The sequence below is a fragment of the Alexandromys fortis genome, unplaced genomic scaffold, assembly GCF_014885135.2.
Source record: "Alexandromys fortis isolate MF-2015 unplaced genomic scaffold, M_Fortis_MF-2015_v1.1 scaffold_20, whole genome shotgun sequence".
NCBI lineage: Eukaryota > Metazoa > Chordata > Mammalia > Rodentia > Cricetidae > Alexandromys > Alexandromys fortis.
Genome location: NW_026067903.1, coordinates 2,428,832 through 2,454,615, shown reverse-complemented (window position 1 = coordinate 2,454,615; position 25,784 = coordinate 2,428,832). Strand labels below are relative to the sequence as shown.

Here is a 25,784-nt window from a genome sequence, read left to right as displayed (position 1 = left end):
GCTGAGTCGCTGCCACTAAAAGGTAGCTATAACTAAATCTCTATCATTCTAATTATGAATATCACTAGAGAGTCAAGAGCTCGGGTGAAAACCTGCGAGCTCACAGAGGCTCAGGAGCAATTATCTTGCCGTCTGTCCTTGTTGGCATCTAGTGAAGACCCTTCCTTCCACTTTGCCAAACCAGAAAAACCTATGTCATCCCAAACCCACTCTACTACTTCCTCTCTCTCTCTCTCTCTCTCTCTCTCTCTCTCTCTCTCTCTCCCTCTCCCTCTCCCAGATGCCCTCTAAGGCTCTATAATGACTTGCTGTCAACTAATTGCTAATGCGTCCTCCTGTCCCAAAGTTAATTTTATTTAATTAACTCAAATGCAAATTCAGGACTCACAGTGTGATCGAATATCCCCCAACAGAACATATACCTACTTCAAATCTTAGGTTTAAAACCTTTATCTTGGGCTCCCATCAAACTGACTAAAACCAGACATTCTTAGCCGTAGAGGAAAGTTCATGAGCGAACCTCTTAAGTCAGCCTGTTCTTGTTTAGACACTGCGTAAACTGTAGAATCTTGTTAGGCTTCCATTTTTGCTTTGAGCAAATATTTATTGCGGTCACAAATATTTATCGGTGGCTCTGTTCAAGAAGCTGTACTGAGTGTTGAGAGGCAGAGGACACGAGAGAACGCGCTACAGCGAAGAATACAGAGTTCTCAGGGAGTTTCGTAAGGGTCTGTAGGGGGCACTAGCAGGAACGCTGAGCTGTGTGAGAGGTTGTCAGAGAGGCTGAAGGATGTGACGTGTAGTGGAAAAAAAAAAGACAAATGTTAAAGGCTTTGCCAGATGTGCATCTTGGAGGGACAGTGTCAGGAAGGGGCAGAGCACACACAGAGCACAGCAGCCCGAGTGGCAAAGCCAGGTCCCAGAGTGCCAGTTGGAGGGGGAGTCTTTGCATGCATGAATTGCCCTGAGCCCCGAGGCCAAACAGGCCTAGAATTCTATTGTGACAGTGACCTGTGAGGTAATTTAATTGAACCACACCCCACCGGAGATATCCTTCAGATGGCACAGTCAATATAACTCAACATCAGTACCTTCTTGGGAACTTACAGGGAAATTCCAAATCACAACGCAGCCAAGTACAGATTTCAATACCCGAGAGTCTGTTTTGTCTTCTTTAGCTTTTACTGACTGCTCTTCATTGGCTTTCAAAACCTTCGCAGAATGTCTGTCCCCTTCCTATGTGAAAGTTCCTCCAGTTGTTTGAAGATCTGTGGTATGACCTTGACTTTCTCCACCATCATTCCAGAAAGCCTATGTGGATGACATTTGACCAGATTGCTCCAACACATCTACTCTATGGTATCTTTCTTCCGCACTTCACCTGATGCTTACATTGCTGCCCGTGTGCTGTGTTTGTAGCACATGCCAAGACTTAGTATCCTGAAAAATCTAGACTTAGAGTTCTGGAGGTCACGTGTCTGAATAAGTTCACTGGGCTGGAGTCAAGGGTTCAAGCAGCATTGTATAGTTTTGGACAGTATGGGGGAGAAGATATTTCTCTACCATCTGTCAATATCTGGAGACTGTCTATATTATACTTCATCTTTAGAACAAAAAACACACTGTCTGCCAGTCTTTTTCCTTTTATTCCTTCTCATTATTTTTCTTCTTCTCCCCCTCCTCCTTCTGCTCTTCCTTTTCTCCTTCTCTTCCTCATCCTCTTTCTCTTCTTTTCCCACCATCCCATCATTTACCTGCATGTCCCAGAGTCTGACTTGTCTGACTTTCTTATGAGGACATATTAACGGCTTAACTGGGATAGTGCAAGACAACTTCCCTTTCTCCAAGTCCTTAAGCAATCAGAGCTACAAAATTCTTTGACCATATTCTTCTGCTAGAACAGAGTGCCAGAGACTGAGCAAATTATAAACCATAGAAGTTTATTTGGCTCTCAGTTCTGGAAAATCCTAGACCAAGGGGCCACCTGTGAGTGTATATCTATTATGCACTGTGTGGTTCAGAACATTGGATGTCTTTCTCTTATCCCCATGCCCCTTGTCTTGAGACAGGATCCTTAGCCAAATAAGGAGAGTACTAATATGGGTAGCCTAATTGGCCAGGGAGCTTTCGAGATCTGCCTTTCTCTTTCTCCAAGTGTTGGGGTTACAGACACATACAGTCATGCTTTTAGAGATTCAAAGCCAGGTCCCACATTAGAACATTAAGTACTCCCACCAGCTGAGCAGCCTCCCCACCCCTAAGAAGATCTCCATGCTGCATCACATTTAACTTGAGTGTAAGTGATTGTGTGTGAGACAGAAAACCTGGGCTGGGCTTACCCTTTTAATCAGGAACCCACTCCCGTAACAACTAACCAAAACTACAACCTAGGAATCCCATACCTGAATTTTTCAGCTCCAAAATCCCTGCAATCTATTTGTGATCACTTGATTTCTTCAACCACAGTTTGCATGCATGTACTTATACATCATATGCTACATAAACATATACAATTTGTGTACTTTCTAGTTCCTTGGTATTCTCCCCTATTCTTTTTCTTATCCATCTTTGCCACTCTTCCTTTTCTTCCTTGAAGAAGTGATAAGACGCTTCAGCATTAACACACGACACCTTTTGCTCTAGTTGGAACCTCTCATTCATTCTTTCTTATAGTTTCTGTGATGTTGTGACCTTGGACAAATGATTGTCTAGCTTCTTGCTGCCTCGGGTTCCCTCAGCCCATGGGCCAATGGTGGCTTTTGGTGCTCTCTGGTTATCGGATGCTATAGGCCAGGCACAGTAACAGTGTGTCAGGGGTCCCTGCAGGTGTCATACAGGGAAGTGAACCTCACAAAAAGATAAGGATGAAAACCTGGTGCAGATTGACTTCATCAGCCTGGGTCAGATGTCTTTGGGGTGTTTAATAACAGGCTCCCCTCCCCAGTGTATTTAAGCCCAGTATGATTTGGGGGAAAGTTTCCTGGTGTAATACAATCCGCATTGCACAAGGGAGTGTAATTACATTGAAACTCAACTCATGTCATTTTTTCCAAGAAGATGGTTTCAAGAGCTGTGCTACCAGTACTAGCTTAAGGGCCAAAGATCTGGTCTGGTCTGGTCTTGGTCATATATATAGAGGTCATTTGGGCTATTAGCCATGCTCTGGTCCTGTTTGTGAGAGCCTGGGGAACCTCTGACTGTCAAGGGTCATTTAGATTACTAGCCACCTCTGGTCTTGGTTGTAAGAACTTGATCTGGTCCAGCCCAACAGATAACACAGACCACCAGGCTGTTCATCATTTCTAGGTCTTGACTTTCGGGATGGAAGAACAGGATTTTCATCTTCCCCATTGGGAAGATAATCCTGTGTACTTAACTTTCCTGCTTTCTCTGGAGATCAGTAGGTATAGGATCTTCATGCTATGTTCCAAATAAATGTGTACATTTCTGAGCACAACGTTCCTTCCTAAGTAAGGGAGCTAAGGAGATGCTTGTATACTTTTTGTTAGAACCAGAAATAACTAGGAAGAGCAATAGTTCTGGATCTACAGGTTTGAAAAGCAGGGTCAGACAGAGTCAGGCAAGGCTTCCAGGGCATGGTTATGACTAAAGACTCTACACCCTCAAGGGTAAGACTGGTATCTGGGAGAGGTGCCTCACATGGCTCCTTTTAGTCTTATTATATTCTGTTAAATACATCAGTGAGAGAATGAGGAAGGCAGACAAAGGGAAGTGATACAGAGCAGGAAGGTTTTTCCTAGTGATTGTGCACCTTCTATGTCCTAAACATTTGGTCCTCTCAGTACCTGGCAGTAGTCTCCCTGGACGAGCATGTTTCTCTGACTTCAGCTTCACTGGGCAGAAGCCAATGTTTGACTTCAAAGGATAGATGGAACTGGCTTTCAACAGTGCTGTGAACGTATAAGTCCAGGAAAATGAAGCTTCAGTAATCTGAGCCGGGTTAATAAAACAGTTAATAAAAGTATGGCACAAGTAAATATATAGCAATGACTGCCGTTGCCCACAGATAAAAGTCAAGACTTAGCGGGTGCCTGGTACCATGAGAGGACCAAACCTGATATATGCTGTTTCTGTATACATACATGCCTGTAGTAAAATTTAGTTTATAGAATAGACACAATAAGAGATTAACAACAACAATCATAAAACAAAATATGCTAGGGCAATTTGTCACTACTTGTCACAAATTGTCAATGTCTCTACTTTTGTGCTTTGTGGTCATGATGAAATAAAATAGCCGTTACTGGAACACAAGTACCACGATGTCGTGATGACTGGACTCGTAGTATATAATGCAGGAGTACCATGAACAAGGGGACAATTCAGGTCCTAGTTCGGATGGCGTGGGATGGAAAACTTACAGCGGCATACAGTTTACAAGTTACCTAGATAAGCTCAAGGTAATTCCAATGTCTGTTTTGGTTTTGTTTTACTTTCAGGGAACAGCAAAATCACTCCAGCTATTTTGGGACGGAAGTTCGACACTGTTGAAGTAGATCTAGGTATGGTTTACAACATGTGTTTTCTGAATTATAAGTGGGGCCATAATTGAGACTGTTGCACAATGAGGAACAACACGTCGCTGTTTGACTCTTGCCACTTTTAGACCAGTTGATTGTTTAAAAGCCAGTGAAACTATCTATGGTTTGTAGACTAGGGTCTCTGCCATGCCATTTGTTTTTTTTTTTAATTTTCTCTATTGACCTTTTAAAATATGAAAAGTTGATGATAATACCTCTGGAGATAAGATTCAAAATTGTTCTGTAATTTGAGGATTTGGCCATGGATAGAACTGGCTATATTTTTAGGATTTGTCTAGGCAATTGGTTCTCAACCCTTTTAATGCCACGGCCCTTCAATTCAGTTCCTCATGTTGTGGTGAGTCCACCAACTATAAAACTATTTTCAATGCCACTTTTTAACTCTAAATTTGCTTTTGTTGTGAATCGTGATGTAAATATTTGATATGTAGGATGGCCCAAAGGAGTTACAACCCACAGGTTGAGAACCACTGGTCTAGAGAGATCTTAAGAATTAATGTGCACAGTTAGGTAACTTTTTTCCAAAAATAAAAGCAAAGAAGGAATGGAATAAATTTGCATATGCTAAGCCAGATATTGAGCTAAGCGATTTGGGACTTTTGAGATACATTCTCCAACCAAGGTAGAGGGATACTGTCTCCACGGTATGGACTGGATAACTGACACACAGATCAAGGAACTCATAATTATCTCAGCCTGCTCAGAACTCAGCTGGGGTGGCTGGGAGCAGATGTGCTGTATTTGATCCACCTTGCATTTAAATAGCTAGGGCTGGCAAGAATACCGCAGTCATGTTGGAAGCAGACCTTTGCTGCTAGAACACAACTTCTCAAAGTGTTGGGACCACGTAGGGGACTGTGTAAGAGAGCGTGGGGGTCATGACAAATCTGGCGAAAGTGAAAGGTTTTTGCATACACAACGCCAGAAATGTCCAAGTCCAGTGTCTCCAGGAGCAGTCACCAGAGCTGCCCTGGACCACCTCACTGCCGCCTCAGTTCCAAACACACACGCGCACACTTCACACTGGCCATACCTTCTTCCCATGTGCCCCTGTGGGAAAAGACTGATTCGCTTCATCGCAGGTTCAAGACTTGGGTGTGCTAGCTAGGAGGTGCACGCTTTACTGTGCATATGAAGCTTTCTTGTCTATAGAAGAACAATGGTTTAACGACAGAAGACAAAAATCCTTTCGTTTTTGTATCAACTTGTATCAAATCACCGAACCCTCGGACTGTATGGTGTCGGCGTTTTGTTTTAAAATTGGCTGTTCGGAGTTGCAGACTTCAATTTTATTTAAAAAAAAAAAAAAAAAAAACTGTTAGAGGAATTTTAGTTTGGGATCAGGATAGAAATTCCGAAATGACCCTGAATATACTTGTGCCATTTTGTTTTACGTATTTATGTAAAGTGGTCTAAGTTTTGATGGTTATAAAATCATAATTTGAACATGTCTAAATACCATTGAAGATGTTCCACATCGTGAATTACCAATCATTCAGCCAGTAGGTGATCCCTCACCTAAAATCCAAGCAACCGCCCCACTCATTGGCATGCAGGTTTGCTTTTGTCCTTAATAAGGAATAAAATTATGTCTATAACAAAAAAATCGCTAAAACACATTTCCTCATGTCTTATTTTCAGTCAATGTCTAATTTCCTATCTATTTACATATCTAATTTACATATGCTAAAGTCACTGCAAAAATGTCTTGACTGTACGGCAATGGTGCATGGAGAAAGTTTCCGACATCCTGGTAGAGCACCGCTTGCTCTCCTGTGGTCCATGAGCCCGTGGGAGACATCACCAAGTTCTGCAGCCTCATGTTCTCCAATCTCTAACTGATACTCCCGTGAGCTGTGCAGCTGCCAGCAGACCCAATGGACTGGACTCTCTGCTTCATGAGACTCCTGCTCATTACACCCCCAAGATGCTATTTCTAGTTGAGACGGCTGCTCATGGTTACTTACCTGCACAGGACCTTTCCTAACCACATTTTCAATTTCACCATTTCTTTCTCATTCTTTCCTCTGCGCTTCAACATCTTCTTCTTCCTCTTCCTCTTCCTCTTCCTCTTCCTCTTCCTCTTCCTCTTCCTCTTCCTCTTCCTCTTCTTCTTCTTCTTCTTCTTCTTCTTCTTCTTCTTCTTCCTCTTCGTTGTTGTTGTAATTGCTTCATTTGGTAAACCTATTTTGTTTTCCGAGTAGTTCAAGAGAGACATTGGCTTGACGCTGTCTACCAAATTGAAGATTGAAAAAATTGCACTGACCCCCCCTAAAAATTTTTAATAGTTGATTTAAAAGTGGATATTTAAATAGAAGTCAGTTCATTACTTGGTGATGACTAGTCATTGCTATATAATTCTTCCCCTTTATTGTATTTTTTAATATGAAGCCTCTCTTCCACTTTTATTTTTTTCTGGTTGTGGTACGATTTTACACTCAATTATCACACACTGATTGTATTTGAAACCTCTAGCGAGTTTCTAAATTCAAGACTGAGACTGTCAATTTCTACCTAGGCGAAGAGGTGGAACTTAACTGCACCGCTTTACTGAATAAAAACGACCTGTTTTATTGGAGCATCAGGAAAGAAGACAGGTCGAACCCTAATGTGCAAGAAGACACGAACATGACCACCTGGTATGCATATGATACATGTAAGAGATGCCGTGTGCATGCTATAGAAATTCACGTGTGCACACAACAGACAAGAGGCTGGGCTTCTGGGTGGCTGATGGGATGTTTGAGCTTTAACTGTAATTATAATTTGTTTATCATTATCATTCCCATGGTGACAGATCACGCGTACTTTTACTGTAAGGATCTAAGCCTGAAAATGAAGGCTCATAACAATGTTGGTGAGGAATTTTAACATCACTTTACCAAGATACTACTTAGTCAGGCTCTAAGTCACCAAGCTCCTTCTAAAAGAGCAACCAAATGGAACCATAGTTTCTTGAAGTTTGAAAACTATGTCAAGTGCCTTGGTCTTATTAACGCTTCACAAAAGCACAAATGGCATCCATAATCAAGCTCAGACCTTATGCAAGAGCAGTCCTTTCTCTTAACCACCGAGCAACACGCAGTTGATGTAGTTCAGATGTGATATGTCATATCCTGAACTCCTACAGGAGTCTGACCCCCAGTGTATTGAGAATGGAAGATTAAACCAAATGTGTCCTTCAAAACAAAGTTTAACTGCATTAGATAGATGTCTTGGTCGGTGTTCTATTGCTGTGAGGAGAGACACCATGGTCACGGCAACTATTACATATAAAAAAACATTTATTTGAGGCTTGCTTACAATTTCAAAGCTTTAGCCTGCATTCTCATAGCAGGGATCATGAGGACATACAGGGAGACATGGTGCTGGAGAAGTAGCTGGAAGTTCTACATCAGGATCTGCAGGCAGCAGAAAGAGAGAGACTCTGGATTTGAAATGAATTCTCTTTGAAACCTCAAAGCCCACCCCCAATAACATGCTTCCTTCCACAAGGCCATACCTCCTTTCAAATAGTGCCACTCCCAGGTGACCCACTGACTATTCAAATCTATGAGCCCATTATGTGTGCCTTAGGAGCAGTTCTTATTCAAATCACCACAGCAGCGAAGTCCCTGTGATTGCATTCTGAACTGATGGCTTTATAGCGTGGGAGAGAGACCATCCATAAGTACATAGATGCTGCTGCCATGATATGATGTGACTCAGGGACCCTGCCAAAGCCTCGGTTATGCCATTTGATTGTGAGCTAAACAAATTTCTTTTCTTCATCGAGTCCAGCTGCCCAGGAATTCATTTATAGCAATGAAAGATTCAGAATACAAAACTGAATGGTCTTGGTTAGAGGAAGTGACGGTGTAGGATGAAGTCCAAGTAGTTTGGAAAGAGAAATGGGGGAGGGGGGGAAGAGAGAGAGAGAGAGAGAGAGAGAGAGAGAGAGAGAGAGAGAGAGATATCCTGTAATTTCTGTTGCTCCTTGGAAGAGTGGAGAAGCTAATTAGCTAATTTTAATTCACACCAGAAGTGGAAGACACAGCTGACGCTTTTTTAAAATATTTTAGACTTAGAAATTCTCCTGAGTAGATCTGCTGGTCATGAACAAAGCCTGTTGATCAACTGTTTGCTTACGTTACAGGACTTCTGAGGGCAAACTGCATGCCTTTAAAAAACTGAGATTTCGGAATGTTGCTGAAACGAATCTCAACGTTTTATACAATTGCACGGTGACCAATGAGGAAGCCACAGACACCAAAAGCTTCATGTTGGTGAGAAAAGGTAAGAGATGCATTGCTCTTCTTGACTTGACAGCCTTTGCTAGCTCTCTGGGATTTCACCCAGTCTCTGTAACAAGCTTTCCTGGGTGAAGAAACCCATCCAGTGCCTCCAGGAGATGATGGGACAGACTTTAATGACTTCCCAGGGGAGGCCTTACCCTCTCTGAGGAGAAGATGGGGGGTAGGGGAAATGGGAGGAGAAGAGAGAGGGGGAACTGGGATTGGTATGTTAAGAAAGGAAGGAAGGAAGGAAGGAAAGAAGGAAGGAAGGAAGGAAGGAAGGAAGGAAGGAAGGAAGGAAGGAAGGAAGGAAGAGGGGCTGGAGAGATGGTTCAGTGGTTAAGATTACTGACTACCCTTCCAGAGGTCCTGAGTTCAATTCCCAGCAACCACATGGTGGCTCACAGCCATCTGTAATAAGATTTGATGCCTACAAGGACACATGCAGGCAGAACACTATATACATAATAAATATAAATCAAAAAAGAAAGAAAGAAAGAAAGCCATCTAAGATCCCAGAGCTGAGAAGGTGACAAGCCCTCCAGCTTGTAGGCCTAGATCCACATGCTTCCGCTTCATGGGGATTGCCTTCATTGTCCCCTCTTGTCACGTGAGCACCAGTTATGTGGTCTGTGTGTTTGTGAAGTAGAGGCACTCCAACCTACAACTTTGGTTATGTTTGTATTTCCTGGGCACTGCTCATCCCCAGACATCTCTCACATCCTTAGGACCAGTCTGTCCCTGCCCCAGAAGCAGCTGCCTCTCATTGCTTCTCTCAATTTACAAATGTCACCTGGAGAGTGGGATCTTCCTATGACTGGTGCATCAGGAATCCATAGATCGTTCAATGTTGTAGGAACCCCCGGGGTATGACTTTCTGAAATACACCTAATATCATATATAATGGAATGGCTGGTCTTACTGGAATAACTATCTCTAAAAGTATGTTACAGAAGAGGGCAGAAGTTTTAGTCATGCTCATACTATCTGATGTGGAAATCCCCACATCATCAGTATCTCTTCTTGGGAAAGAAGCCAAAAAGGAAAATGAAATAAAGAAAGAGAAAGAAAGAAAAAAGAAGAAAGGGAATAAGGTGATGTATATGTAAATAATCACTACAGCATTGTGTAAACATAAAATATTAGAATCATTATAAAGGCATATATTGTGAACCAGTAAAAGGATGTTGGTCTCATGAGGAAATAAAGTGATTGCATTACCATATAATAAAATTTCAGGTCAAAGAAGATTTATTTATTTTTGTTTATGTGTATGAACAGCAAACATGTATGCCATATGTGAGCCTAGAGCCAGAAAGGGGAGTCAGATCCCCCCTGGAACTAGAGTTATATATGGTTGTTAGCCTCCAGGTCTTCTGCAAGGGTACCAAGTACCCTTAAACGCTGAGTCATTTCTCCAGCCCCACTCCCACCCCCTATCACCCCAGAAGGCTTTGATGCTGTGTGGCCATCACTGCCTCCTTGGATGGCTGTTCAGAATTATTTGATTCTTTTTACTCTTTTGTGGTCTTTCATGTTTATCTATGGTGAATACAAACTGAATCAATCCAAGGGATATGACTTGTCTTGAGGGACATATTGTCTAGAATTTTCCTAAAGCCCCAGTGCTATGTACCAGGCACTGTGAAGCACTCTGTGGAGTGTCTCATTCATCAGCAACTAGGTTCATTCATTATTTTCACCTGCGCATGAATATATTAGGAATGAGAAGCTGCAAGGATCTGATGGAGTCAGACTGGAAACCCAGGCTTTTCTTTCCAGTGTTCCCCAGATGAAGACCATGCACTGTTTGCTCATTCCACCAATGTGGTCGTGCTGGAGACCTTTGCATCTCACCCTAGCATATTATTGCTTCAGAAAATAAAATACGACAGATACAGATGGGCTGAGTGGTCATGCTTTTATGTCCCATCTCTGGGTATCCCTGCCTATATTTTGTTCTTTTTTTCTTTTTTTTTTTTTTGGATTTTTTTCAAGACAGGGTTTCTCCGTAGCTCTTTGGTTCCTGTTCTGGAACTAGCTCTTCTAGACCAGGCTGGCCTCGAACTCACAGAGATCCACCTGCCTCTGCCTCCCGAGTGCTGGGATTAAAGGCATGTGCCACCACCGCCCGGCCCCTGCCTACATTTATAAGTTGGAGTAGAAATAGAAAGATCCCCACTGCAGGCTACCAGAAGGAGCGTGGGGAACTAGGGGCCTATGGAAGCACTTGGGGAGACAGATAACCAAATCAGAGTGAAAAGCAAAACTGGCAACCACAACGTTATGATGGGAAATTCTGGCCATGTTTCTTTTCATTTATGATTCTCTCTCTCCTCTCTCTCTCTCTCTCTCTCTCTCTCTCTCTCTCTCTCTCTCTCTCTCCTCTCTCTCTCCCTCTCTCTCTCTCTTCCTGCAGAAATGGCTGATATCCCGGGCCATGTCTTTATGAGAGGAATCATCATGGCCGTGTTCATCTCTGTGGCAGTAGTGTGTGTGGTGATTTTGTGTGTCATTTATAAAGTCGACTTGGTTCTGTTCTATAGACGCTTGGCAGAAAGAGATGAGACATTAACAGGTAACATACTGTGAAACCGGGGGATCTTAGTCTATGTTTTTGTGCCTAAAACCAAAACAATAATCTTCATCTAATTTTGATGACATCGCTGATATTCTGTAAAAGAGGTTCCCAGGCTGGGGTCAGGGGTTACTCTGTATGTAGCACTATGATGGGTGTTGTGCAGTCTTGTGCTTGTTGGTGACTTTCCAGATGTTTTTCTTTTGGTGTTTCATGTCTGTATGCTGTCTCCTCCTAAACACCCTATGCTATTGATGTGTTTGTGTTCACACACACTCTGCTGCATACTTTATACACTCAATAAAGTTTTTTTTCATTGAATTTTCTGTCATCCTTGCTCATTATTTTCACTGGGAAAAGGAGGCTGTTTAATCAACCTGGAAGAACTCTGGGTTAGAAGCCAAATAATCTCAAGTTTAGTCTGCTAGACCCACCAGCTGTTAGCTGCTACTGTGTCTTTTGGGGTATGTGTCTCAATGTTTTCAAAAGTGATAAGAAATCTCCAGATTTCAAGATATTTATGTCCTTAAAAAGTTAAGCTAAATCATTGCTTTTGTTTATGTGCGTATGTGTTATGAGTGTTTATAGAAAAAAAAACAACCTTTATAACGGTTAAACTCAAAATTTGTAAATGTAAAGCAGGAGACCTCTTTTCCTGTCCTGCCCGTGTCTCTGCGTCCCACAAGGTCCCCATGGGCTACTGCATCCAATAAACTGTTGAAATGGATTCTTACTTCATGTTGCCTTTAGAAAAACAGTCTTGGTTTAGTTACCCACACTTTTGGATGTCTGCCAGTTTGATAGATGAGGGTTTGAAGCTGGGTAGTTTTAATTTGTATTTCATTTTATGATGTAATAAAACACAAGCAAGCATTCCATTTATTTAAAATTTATTTGTGTCTCCTTTTTCAGCATATCCACTCTTGGCCCATTCTGTCACCGTGCTTTCTTCTTGTTTGCAGACACTACACTATTTATGTCTAGTATCTATAATGATATAAGATAAATATCCCCATATTGCTATTGTTTTTGTTTGTTGTGCTGTGCCTATGTGGGAAACCCAAATATATCTTTATTTTTTTAGTATCTGGTCTGGGCATTGTACATATAAAGCGCCCCTTAACCTCATGATACAAAATGATTCTCATATCTGCTTCTCTGGGATTTTAAAAACTTATTTATTTTATTATCTTAGATTATAGTAGAATGACATCATCATTTTTCACACTTACAATGTTTAGTATTAGCAGTTATCAGGCACAGGGAAGTTGGCTCTCAGCTTGGGTGTCTGATCCTGCTTTGGAAAGATACGAGGCAACCACGTGGTTTTTTTTTTTGTGTTTTTTTTTTTTTTTTTTTTTTTTTTGCACGGTCTCTGCTCTTTTTTTTTTTTTTTTTTTTTTTTTTTTTCACGGTCTCTGCTCAGAGAGATGAACATTTGGACTTGAATGGGCCTCAGGTTACCTTTTTCCTTCTGATTTTTCATACTATTTTCCCTGTGTCAAATTTTTAGACCCAACTTGGGCATTCTTTTTTGTTTTTTTGAAAATTGCTTAAATACATTGGTTTTGTTTGATGTGCGGGTCCCCGAGTGTCTGAACACACACCTCATATGTGCAAGCACCTGCAGAAGTCAGAAGAGGGCATCAGATTTCTTGGAACTGGAATTCCAAATGGTTGTCACCACCATGGGAGTGCTGGGAATCGAACCCAGGTTTTCAGCAAAAGCAACAAGAACTCACAGACCCTATGCCATCTTTTCAACCCCAATCATTTTTCCCAATTCATGCTTTTAACTGTTAGCGTGGCAGTACACAGAAGTATTCAGGAGCATGCCCTAAGAAACTCCACTCAACGTGAAGCAAACAGGTACAATCTGTGGCAATGGCAGAAATGAAGATGCATCTAGAAAATAAAACTTTTTAATAGTTATAGCACTGTGGTAGCCAAGTGTATGCTTGGTGTTGGTTTATAAAAAAAAAAAAAAAGAGATGTAAAGAACCAATCAGCCAAAGAGAATTAAAACATACCAGGTAATGCAATACATATATTGGTCCAACTGACTCGTTATTATTCTAAATAGCCATTTATATAATGATAGCTTCATTAATTAGGGATCAAAGATATGATTTAATCATTCATGCCTTCCAGGCATAACAGGACTGATCTATCTAAACATATGAGCTCGCAGACGTTGCCATAGCACACATAAGACCTGCACAGGTTCAAACTACACAACACTGGGAAGGAGAAGTGGACACGAACTCCCATCCCTAACCAAGAAGCTAATTGCAATGGATATCTGCTAGGAAGGGGGAAATTTTCTAAACATCTACTTAAGCATCTGCTATAAGACTCTCACCATGGAGAGGGTTGGGGGCTCATAATCAGGACTCGGAGGCATATAAAGACAATAAGATACCTTTGATGAGCATATGTTTCTATAATCTTTATCAACGTTTTCTCATACATGCAATTCATGCAATTCTGCACAAACATTTGCTTTAGCAATAGGTCTTGACTTAAATCGGCAGAGCAGAATACTTGAGGAGAGTTGAGCAAGCTTTTGCCAGGAAGAGAAAGCATTGTCTTGTGAACTTGAGAATAAAGAAATAGGGCTGGGCCATTGGGCATGGCGTGTAAAAGCATAGACCAGAGCTGTTCCATCCCATCTTATTTCAGTACAAAGAACCAAATATGTCTACCTTTCAAGTCAGTCAGTACAGATCCAACTCCTTGGCCATCTACTAAATTTTCGTGACAGGGATGAAACCATTGCACATCCACACCCTGCTTCCCCTTCTACACCAGCTGTGTTAGTGAAGACATCACTCAAAACGTGCCTTGTTCAGTAAATATGACCACTGTGGTCCCTCCTCTTTCACTGTTTGCATCGTACGATTTTCATCTGTTATTCTGCTGCTTTTAATTCATCCCAAGTTCTCTTTGTTTCCTCTGTCTCCTCAAAAGACTGCATGAAACTAAAAGGATATCACATGCATTTTCAGTTACCCAGTGGGGAGAAGGAATTGTCTTTGTTAGCTAGGCGACATGTTGTCTTCTTCATTGTTCTCTCAGCCATCTAAATTCTTCTCTGTCATAAAGAATTCGATGGGAGCACATCTGAGGATCACTGTTAAGCTTTCGATGGATTATAGGTTTCTCTTTTGACATTTGGCACCCTAGGTGTGTGGTGTGTGTGTGTGTGTGTGCGCACACATACACACATGCTTGTGTGTTTTAGACTATGATTTAATTACAATTGCAGACTCTTCCGTATACTTCACAATCCTCTCTTTTAAATCTCTTTTTCCATTGTTAGCATCTTGTTCTAAGCATCCTTATGATTTTTTCCACTCTCTGGGGTATGGTCTCAGTTTCACTTGTGTGTCTTGCTTTATTTTCCTTTGTTTTGACTTTACTCTTTAAGGGTCACTCGAGATTGTGGTGTGATGGAGTTGAATGAAATGAATGAACCAAAGTGTGACTTACTCCCTAATCCTGGAACGAGGGTCTTCTGGGGGGTCCCTAGCATCTTATTGTCTTCATATGTCTCAATGTCCTGATTACTATCCCCCACCCCTTTCCATGATGGGAGTCTCAAACCAAATGCTTAAATAGATGTTCAGAACATTGTTTGCTTGGGATGCAGCTGAGATTTGACAACCAATAATTTTATCCTCTTTATATATGGCGTTCACACAAGTTTTTACTTAAAATGTTTTTCTTAATCATGAATTGAAAGAGTCCACCTTATCCTCTAGATGGCAAAACATACGACGCCTTTGTTTCATATCTGAAAGAGTGTCGGCCTGAAAATGGGGAAGAACACACTTTCGCTGTGGAGACGCTACCCGGGGTCCTGGAGAAACAATTTGGCTATAAGCTGTGCATATTTGAAAGAGATGTGGTACCCGGTGGAGGTAAGAAAGGAATCCCAGACAGACAGTTAGTGGAGATCATTTTCTATGAGATGGTTGATTAATCTTTTTATTTTAAAAATGTACAAATGGCCAAAGTCCTTTAGGGCAGCAGAGGCCAGTCGGTCGGCAGCTAGTTATTCGTTACTCACGTCAGTCTGCGTCACCGATTTTCACTGCCACAGAAATAGACATTGAAAAAATAACTCCAGCCTCTCCTCTGGGACCCCTTTATTCTGCATCGTAAATCTGACCTCTGAGGAAAGACAAAGGCCTCTCTTTTTGAGACCTTGCGTCAATAAACAAAGTGGAAGGCGACTGAGCAGGATACTCAGTGTCAAACTCTGACCTCCGTATGCACAAGCACATGTGCCGGTGTGGCACATACGCATGCTAAAAAGTTAACTTAATGAAGAGGAGGAGAGAGAGGAATGTGAGGGAAGAAGGAGGAGGAAAAGGAGGAGAAGGAGGGATAGGAGAAGGAGGGGAATGAGGAGGAGAAGGCGGGGGACAAGGAGGAGGAGGAAGAGGAAAGAAGAACGCAAATGTCATTTTTTTTTCCACAAAATTTTAAATAGTGTAGCATCCATCAGTACAGCATCGGTAAGGGCGAAAGTGGATGCTCACGATTCTTGCGATTTAGATGGTTATTTTCCCTGCAACAGACAAAGTTGGCTTATTTTAACGAAAACCTTGTGAGTGCAGCCGAAAGCTAGACGCTGTAAAACAAGAGCGTGGTGACAGCTTTTCCTCCGTGCCCACCCTGTAGTTGGCTGAACTGACCCGTATCTTGCCTTTCCAGCTGTCCTTGATGAGATCCAGTCACTGATAGAGAAGAGCCGGAGGCTAATCATCGTCCTCAGCAAAAGTTACCTGACCAATGAAACCAGGCTTGAACTGGAGAGCGGACTCCACGAAGCACTGGTGGAGAGGAAGATTAAGATCATCTTAATCGAGTTTACTCCGGCCGGCAGCTTCGCGTTTCTGCCCCCGTCCCTGAAGCTCCTGAAGCCCTGCAGGGTTCTGAAATGGCAGGCTGACAAATCGCTTCCTTACAATTCGAGGTTCTGGAAGAATCTTCTTTACCTGATGCCCGCCAAGGCCATCAAGCCGTGGAGAGACGAATCCGAAGCTTTGCCCGTTCTTTCAACACCTTGATCTTCAGCAAGGCTCCACATCAGAAGGAACAGAAAAACCCTGCTGGAGACTGTGTGTGTGCCTAATCACAGCAGGGGCTGTCGTTCAAAATACCGAATTTTGTGTTCATCCCCTTCCACTCCCAGTTAGAAGACAAGATTTGTCATTGGATTGTCATAGAGGAAACAGAGCTGGAACTCCCAGGAGACCTTGAGACTCACAAGAGATCAGTCTGTTATTCTTTCTTTCCCTGAGAGCATGGTTCTCAACCTGTGGGTCCTGAACCCTTTAGCAAGCCTCTATGTTCAAATATGTTTACATTATGATTCGTAACAGTGGCAAAATGAGAGTTATAAAGTAGCATCGAAAATAACGATATGGTTGGAAGTCACCACAAGATGAGGAACTACATTATAGGGTTGCAGCTTTGGGAAGGTTGAGAACCACGGCCCTACAGTTATCTGTACTCTAACCCCACATTCAGCAAGTGGGTGACGAGACACACAAACTGATTGATGCCCCAGAACAAGTTTTTATTACCTCTCAGGGGTACTTAGTTCTCCACTAGGCTTAGGAGGTGGAAGGAGTAGGTGGAAGAGCTGTGTGTGGCGCATGGAAACAAGGTGAGGGAAGACTCCAGGGACTTGGCTTCAGCATGAGATTAGTGCTGCAAGTTGGCATTTCTTGGAAGCTCAGTGAGACATTAGGCAAGATGTCTTACCTCTTCTTTAGACCTTCCATAAGACCTTTGAAAGAGAATCCTAAACACCTTTGTTTCATCCATGTCAGATAAAAATTTAAATTCAGAGAACTCTGTAGGTCTCTCGGGGTTAGTGACCTAAGGCTTTTGTTGACTTTATATAGATATTTATATGTAGGATCATAAAAGCTAACCACAATAAACAAACAATGGTTGCTTGTTTTTATTAGCTGTTTCAAAGGGGAGGGAGTTCAAAAGGTGGGCTATTGGGAGTGTTTGCAAGCTTGCAATGCCTGAGTGCAGCAAAAATGTTCCAGAAAAGTCTGAAGCAGAGATTGTTTAGAATAGACATGGTAGATTTTAAAAGAAAGAAACAAACAAACACGAATAGGGGTTCTCAAGTAAGTTTTGTAGCTCAAGCCTTCATGTGCTAATTGGCTGACAAAAAATAAAAAGTAAATTCAACAAAAGCCCTATGTTTTATGCGTGAAAATGTAGAGTCAGAAGTTTTGTTGCTTTGGGAGTTCTGGTAAATAAAATGACTTAGTTTATTTTTTTATTGCTCATGCTCTGACACATGAAATTTATTTCATATGAAATATATTTTTATATTAAATCTGCTTAATGCATTCATTAGACTTGAAATGTCTCCTGACTTCCTTTTCATTTAAGACTCCACTCCCTCGTTCTCAACATAGATTCCCACCTGTTCTAAGAAGATAAAGGGAATTCAACATGGCCCTCCTACAGCCATCCCTTTTTCCAACCCAGGGTTTCTCTGTGCAACACTGGCTTGCTTGCTCCTGGAACTTGCTCTGTAGACCAGTCTGGCCTTGAATTCAGAACTCACAGAGATCAGCCTGCCTTTGCCTCATGAATGCTGGGTGTTGGGTCCAGGGGGGTCGCACAAAGATGGGAACACCACCAAGTCTAATAAAGCAGAAGCAAACTTTATTCCAGAAACAAGATCTAGGAAAACCAGAAGCAAACTTAAAAATAGAAAATAAAAATCAAATTAAAAAAAAACAACAACAATAACACCGTGGGGCACAAAAGCTTATCAGCTAGCTGAGACCACAGCCAGAGATGGTGTTTGTTAGGCTGTGGCCAAAAAGACTGGTTTCTGAACCCACTTTTTGTAGTAGAGGCACCAAGCATTTTCTCTGAACAAAGGAATTTTTATGATCTTGCTTTGACCTGTGAGTCAGTCAACATAGGAGGGGAGAAGGTTCTAACCTCAGTGGGTAACTAGGCAGCTATCATGAAATATGTTTCAGAGTAGATTACAGCAAAATTCACTAATTGCAAGAAAACAGATGTCTTTAACAATAGTCAGAAAAGGGACTGCTAGTAATACTAGAAGGTTGATAAGTTAGAATTAATTGGTTCTTAGTTTGAGAACTTAGAAGATAGCAGAAAGTTCTTCACACTATCTCAAGGTTAAACTTAGATACTGACTGCCACACTTTACAACCTTCATTATCAGAGCTTAGTAATTAAACCATTGTATTTGTCCACTGTCTCCTGCTACCTCCAGGTGTATACTGGAGTCCCATGCGTCCCCTTTGGTGGCGCCAGTTTTCCATAATGGAGACAGTGTCTAACCCAGAGGTCACATAGCTCTGTCTCCTAAAGGTTAACTCGGTTCCCATCTGTCGTTTATCAGGGGTGGCCAGGACACTACTCTCAATTTGTTTTGCTTTTATTTTATTTTATTTTATTTTTGGTTTTTCGAGACAGGGTTTCTCTGCAGCTTTGGAGCCTGTCCTGGAACTAGCTCTTTTAGACCAGGCTGGTCTCGAACTCACAGAGATCCGCCTGCCTCTGCCTCCCGAGTGCTGGGATTCCTCTCAATTTGAAGGGAGAAGCTCTGGCCTTGAAATAAAACAGCCAGTTGTACAATGAAAGGACATAAGCTGATGGAGGCTTCCCAAGCAAAGAGACAAAGCCAGACCCAAGTACACCCTCGGCTGAGGCATGACCATATATAGATAGCATCGCCAAGACACAGGGAGGGAAGAGCGCTGATGCTCCGTGGTTAGCTAGGTGGGCTGGCCAAGGTGCTGAGAAAAAAAGGTGAGAAGGGGCAGGGCACTGACGCGGTGTCAGAACGGGAACATTAATACAACCAAGCTGAACTGTGCTTTTAAATGTTCCAGTGCAGAGAGTGGAAAGGAGGACCCTTTGTGGTCTCCTGAAGGGTGGCTCTGCAGAAGAGACCAAAGCTGGAGAAAGTCATATTTTCAAGGAGAAACGGCCCTGAGTGTGAGATCTTTCGTGCAGCAGAGCAGAGTGGGGGAGGGGGACTCTTCAGAGTGACCAAGTCACAGAACTAACAGGAAATGGTATATGTGTGTTCTGTGTGGGAAGGATCAGGGTCCTTCCTGCTGTGTCTGCAGGCCACAGTGATAGCAATCAGAGCCTGGGCTGGGAACTTTCAGACAACAGCTATGTTTCTTTGTAATATATTTCTAGTGTCTCTTGTGACTGCTGTGTGTACTCAGAGAACACAATTACTTACTTATATAATTGCCACAACTTGGTATGTGTGCTCAGTAATGGATCATGACCATGTCAATTGACTTTGATTGAAAAAGACACCTGATGTTAACCACCTATACACACAGGTATCGATACACACGCATATACACAAACTTACACTTATACACGCTCACCCACGCAAGCACATTACATGGTAGTTAAACCATTGTTCCATGATGAAAGGTGACCAGGCTCCTCCTTAAGTCACAGGGGGACATCATTTATGCACCCGATGGCATTATACTGATTTTTAAGTTTGTTACTCCAAAGGAAAAGCTTCTTAAAAAAGACACAGACCTTAATTTTTTGGTCCCGTTGCCAGGTACTAAGTGCTTGCATGCTGAAGAAAGCAAAGGGATCTTAGACAGTGACAGTTAAGCCTTTTAACACTAGTTTGGAGATTGACAGGAAAGAGGTTATGCTGCTATACATTGGATGAGGGAAATATTCCTTTCCTTCAATGTGGATATCTAAATAACACTGACCGTTAAGCAGTAGAAACTCTTAAAACACCCGCCCAAATCCTCAGGATTTGAATGCTGAGCCATAGCCCTGTGGTGGTCTGTATCTTTAATCTCTTGCTGGGCATGCCAGCAGGCTGGCAGAGTCCTCCCTGTAAACCAACCTGAATACCACCACCAGGAAAAGCAGAAGATCCTTGTTAGTTAAGGCAGCTGCACCAGTCACCTTCACGTGGGCATTCTAAGCTGTGGCTTTGACAAACACACAACAAGATTGGGCAAGGGATGATGTCTTGTCTGAAATACCTGCCTAGGCAGATTAGTTGTTCCTTGTCATGGGATGTTATTTTAACTGGACAAAGATGTGTTACATTTGTTTATGCTGTGGACTATTTAACTACCTGAGTCACCCTCACATTTGTTTCTGTTGCCTTTGCTGAAGATGTAAAGATGTGTTACATTTGTTTATGCTGCCTTTGTTTAATTACATAAAGATGTCCTGCATTTGTTTCACCTTGCCTGCCTAAGGCATCTGATTGTTCTAATAAGCATCTGAACGGCCAATAGCTGGGCGGAGAGAGACTGGCCGAGCTGGTGGGCAGAGAAAATAAATAGGAGAGAATGAGAGGAGGAGACAAAGAGGGAGAAAGAGAGGGACATGCTCCGGGCCAGAAGTCAGGAAGCTACCAGCCAGTCAGACACAAGAAGCAGTGAAATTAAGACATATAGAAGGAAAGAAAGATAAAAAGCCCTGAGACAAAATGTAGATGTAAAGAAACACGTTAATAAGAGCCAGTAGTACAAGCATAAGATAAAGCCAAACATTCCTAACTAATAAATCTGTGTCATGATCTGGAAATTGGTTGGTGGCCCAAAGGAGAAAACGCCTGTTACATTTTCTAAATTGTTTCTCTTTGTATTCACCAATTACTGCAATTCACCCAAATCCTGAAATTAGCAAAGTAAAATATGGCACACTAAGGTTAAAGAAGAGCAGCAGAAGGCACTTAGCTTTTACCTTTATTTATTAAATGTTGATTACAAAACCGTTCAAGCCGGGAGGTATAGCACACGCCTTTAACCCCAGCACTTGGGAGGCAGAGGCAGGTGGATCTCTGTTAGTTCAAGGCCAGCCTGGTCTACAGAGTGAGTTCCAGGACAGACTCCAAAGATATACAGAGAAACCCTGCCTTGAAAAATCAAAATAAATAAGTAAAAAAAAAATAAACAAAATGGTTCAAATATATAGCAACAAATATTCAGCTCTCTAAAACCCAGATTCAAAATGTAAATAGCCTCCCGTGCATATCCTGTCTCCCACTGCATCTTGGGCTCATTTTTGCTCTATCTTTTTATAGTAGGGTTTATCACTGTGCACACTACAGCATATAGCATAAGAAATGAGTGCTTTGTTTACACACGGCATTTTACAAATGAACAATAATGCGCCGACACTCCAGTTGTCCACCCACCGTAGGCCATTTTCCAGTTTGTCCTTTGGTATTGCTGCTGAATTTCAATCACTTGCTGTTATGGAATGGCACACGAGCTGGGAACTAGGCTGGAGATTTAAAAGCATACACACAGAGATGAAGACATGGGTCATCCTTGAAACAAGAACGCCAGCTTTAGTGTGCTCCAGGGAAGCTTATATAGGGACCCTTAACTGACAGCCACGTTCCCAGCTCTTGGGAATTCCAGCTGTAAAACCCACCAGAATCCACTCCCCTGCCATCAGGAACTCACGAGGGTCTCGTGCTCAGAGCAGCTGCAGGCACAGGTAAACATGTTGTTTGGCTCAGTTCACTCCAGCAGGCAAAGGGTCTGAGGCAGGCAAAGAAAATCAAGGGGCCAGGAGTCTGCAGCCCCCAACAACTTGCTTTTTCTGTTACTGTGGTTTTCTGACTTAAGAAGATGCTCCAGGCCTAAGTGGCTTTAGCCTTTTTCTTAGACAGATCTCTATGAAGTCATATCTCTTTCCAGGGCAGAATTATATTCAGAGTCCACGAACCAGCCTAAGGTTTAGTGAGGCTTAGTTCATCAAATTTCTCTAAAGTAGTCAGAACAAGGACACGGACACAGACACAGACAGACAGACATACACACACACAGATATGAATCTTGAATCAAACTGAAAGGACAATTTCATGGACTGAAAGTTTTAGTTCATCATCTGTTTTATACTTGCATCATTTGCAGGCAGAAGATTCCAGTTCTTGATGATAGTAATATAATTATTAATTTCCTCTACTGTACAGAATATAATTTCCTCAGAATAATTTTAATACTTCAACTTGAATAATTCAGCAATAGTTTTTTTTATTAAAAGCAATTTGAAATTTTTTAACAGGGTTTCCCCTTGAGAATATTTTATTAAAAGACAAAGTCAAGCATTGTGTTCTCAGTCATTTGATATTTTTCTGTTGGCTCAATATAGTTAGGTTCACTCATCATTTTTTGTTGTTGTTGTTTTGTTTTGAGACAGGGTTTCTCTGTAGCTTTGGAGCCTGTCCTGGAACTAGCTCTTGTAGACTAGGCTGGCCTCTAACTTACAGAGATCCACCTGCCTCTGCCTCCCAAGTGCTGGGATTAAAGGAATATGCCATTGCCGCCCGGCTTCATTCATCATTCTTTATTTGGAGGGGTTGTTTCTTAAAATTATTTTGAGTGAAAACATATTTGCATTCTTTTATGAGCAAATCTATCAAGTAAATTCCATCAGAATTCACCTTTCCTTCCTCTTTTCATTACCTGTTTACTCTGTAACTGATAGTAAACATTTAAAAAATTGACATTGACTTAGATTTCCATATTTTAATATAAATAAAGATGTGTGAATATTTATATCTCCTATCTCTCACAGATAAATGGTAGTTTTCCAACTAAATTTTCTTAAAACTATTTTAGTAACTTATAGATGAAACTAGTTAACACTACTTCATGCAAGAACCTGGAACTCTCTTACGCTTTTGTTTATTCAAGCAGTCCTAAGGGTTTCTAGTATTTTCCTTTCAAATGTGACATTAAGAAGGACAATTATTTAAACACATCCTCAAATATTGTTTTGCTTGAATACTTTTTGTGATCATGTCCAAAATGCAGGATTGTTCGTGTCAACAAACCCTCATATGTGATTTTGGTCAATATTGCCTTATTTCTTCCCACAGAGACTGTGCTCTCTCATTCCTAACAGCAACATAGCAACATACAGGAATATGGCCTTTGCCTTCTGTCCAAAGTTTCTGGAGATGTTTAATCTTATTTCCACAGCTGGAAGATCTTGCCACAATAGAGACGACAAGATTTTGTGATGTAAGTGACAAGGATTTTCCAGAGTTTATCCTTTATCATTTTTCTTTAATTTTGGATTTATTTATGGCTAGATCATAGAAAATTAAACCACGATTCTAATACCTGTGTAGAGTCACCTCTTCACACTTTAAATCCCAGTCCAGTTGGAATGCAGCCTGTTGTGTGGTGTGAGGAAAAGATTCCTTGCATAGCTTTCCATACGGCTACCCCTAAGCACACTACATTTATCAAAGGTCATCTAATTTGTGGTGTTCTTTTCTATTTTTACCGACTTTCCATATGTTATTAGATGCCTCTGCATCGTCTCTTCTGCTCCATGGGGCAGTTTTCTACCCACAAAATAGCACAACAATGCTTGAATTGTACAAAGTGTTAAACATGTTTGAGTTTCCTGTAGTGACTAACCCTTCACCTTTCCCAAATCTCCCATTGTCGACGATTTCCTGCTTCCATCTTCTAAATGCAGTTTATGAATGCTATGGTAAACTTCGGGAAAGAGCTGTTGATAAATTTATTTTAGGAGACCATCTCAACAATAACTTTAGACTCAGCTCTAAGGTCTACGTCAGGGTCTCTGAGACTTGATGAGGACACTCCCCAAGCCCCAGGTATCTTGAATGGACTTCAGCATTTATTAAACACCTGTGGTGAACAATGCCCTCTTGTTTTCATTTGGTCTTTATTTTCACCATTCCTCTTTCAAGCCCTTCTAGGTTTTTATTTATTGCCTCTAGCTCACGTGCCCTCACGTCTTTTCTGCTGAACCTGTCGCACATTGCAGTCAGCTGTAAGGAGATCTCGCATCCTTTTGGATAGGATAGGTTCACATGTCTTCAACGGCTTAGACCTGTCTTCAGTTGCCAGTTCCTCCTGAAGCCTTCTGCTTCCCCCGCACTCACTCTGGCATGAGCTTTGCTGCTGTATTTTAAGCTCTTCTCTAGTCTTGTGTGGAAATAACCCCGATGCCTTGCTGTGCTTGGCTGCTTCAGCTTTATCTTTGTGGGGATAGTGGTCTCTTGAGGGAGGATGACAATGTGGTTAATTAAGATGCTTTATACAGTATTCCTTGTGACTAGTACTCTAAATTGTTCTAATTGTCCCAAATTAAATTGTTCTCAATTATGCTTTCCCAGGTTTTCCTTTAATGTGCAAGTACATAAATAGTTTCAGTGACTCTCAATTTTAAAATTGTTTCACTGTCTTTATCAATGAACTGTTGCTTCCTATAAGAGATATTGGTGAGCCAGACACTTAAAAGTTCATTAGAAGAAAGCCTGTAGATTTGGAATCAAAGGCAACGATGGTGGTTCTAGTTTTAAAGGGGAAAAGAGGGGGAAGAAGAGAGTGAACTCCCCTGTTGAGAAATGGTGTTGAGCGCTAGTTAAAATTCTACACAGGAAATTCCTGTAAAGGAAGCTGGTTTACTCACCATTTCAACTAAACCTAACCACAAAGCTTTTCTTGTCAAGGAGGCTGGCCAGAGAGCATCTCTAAACTGCTCATTTCAGGGGGTTTTCTTCTGTGGATAGAGTTAGTTTGCTTGATTTTCCTCTGGTTTGACCATGCATTTTCCAATGCCAATGGTTCTTTACAAAATACCAAGGTTTTCTTTTTCTTTCCAGGTATAACTCACTATTTCCAGACTGTATGAGTGGGATAATTCTTACATCTTCTCCAAGGAACTCTCTTGCTAAGAAAAAAACCAGTAGAACTTTTTGAAAATGGATGTTTTTCACACTTTTCTTCAGACCTACAAGCCGCCAGTCACTGACATAAAGACTTGAAGTTTCTTATTTGTGTGTGTGTGTGTTTATAAGATCAAGAAATAAAGGTAAGACAACAGAACATTCTTTGTCTAGATTTTTTTCTGACCTCACATAATGTTTCAGATAACTTAAAAATAAATTGATAAATAGTTACTTTCTAGGGACTATGTTTAATAACAGGTGAGTTATTAGGTAGCAACATTTGTGTCTCAGTGTATTTTTGAATCTTCACTTGAATAAAAGGACTAGTTACAAAGTAAACCTTTCTTCACAGTGCTTCTTGCATTTGCTTAGAAGGGGGATTCAAACGCTTGCCATATCTGAGTGGCGGCTTTACTTGTCTGCCCTTGAAGGCAAGCACTAAACAAGCTACCATGGGCCATGTGAGCATCATTCGAATAGTCTTTGAGAACTGGAATAGGCTACTTCCCATCTCTTTTTAATTTGTGTTTTAAGGATGTGGATAGGACTGAGTGCCTTTCCTATGGTGGTTTACTCAGCATTTTCGCCTTTCTGCCTCTGAGGAAAGGAAT

The 25,784-nt window shown here is 41.5% G+C and overlaps 2 protein-coding genes across 2 annotated transcripts in view; both read left to right on the top strand.

Moving 5' to 3' along the window:
- Nucleotides 1–17,733, top strand: part of Il18r1 (interleukin 18 receptor 1) — a 28,080-nt gene extending 10,347 nt beyond the window's left edge. Inside the window, exons 5-10 of the mRNA XM_050134596.1 lie at nt 4,416–4,523; nt 7,081–7,201; nt 8,698–8,837; nt 11,256–11,414; nt 15,179–15,337; nt 16,137–17,733. Of these exons, the coding sequence (XP_049990553.1) occupies nt 4,416–4,523; nt 7,081–7,201; nt 8,698–8,837; nt 11,256–11,414; nt 15,179–15,337; nt 16,137–16,492 (1,043 nt within the window). The 3' untranslated portion in view covers nt 16,493–17,733. The remainder of the gene's footprint in view (nt 1–4,415; nt 4,524–7,080; nt 7,202–8,697; nt 8,838–11,255; nt 11,415–15,178; nt 15,338–16,136) is intronic.
- Nucleotides 17,734–25,058: 7,325 nt separating this feature from the next.
- Il18rap (interleukin 18 receptor accessory protein) overlaps nt 25,059–25,784 on the top strand; it is a 30,099-nt gene continuing 29,373 nt past the window's right edge. Inside the window, exon 1 of the mRNA XM_050134807.1 lies at nt 25,059–25,316. The gene's annotated coding sequence lies outside the window, so the exon portion shown is untranslated. The remainder of the gene's footprint in view (nt 25,317–25,784) is intronic.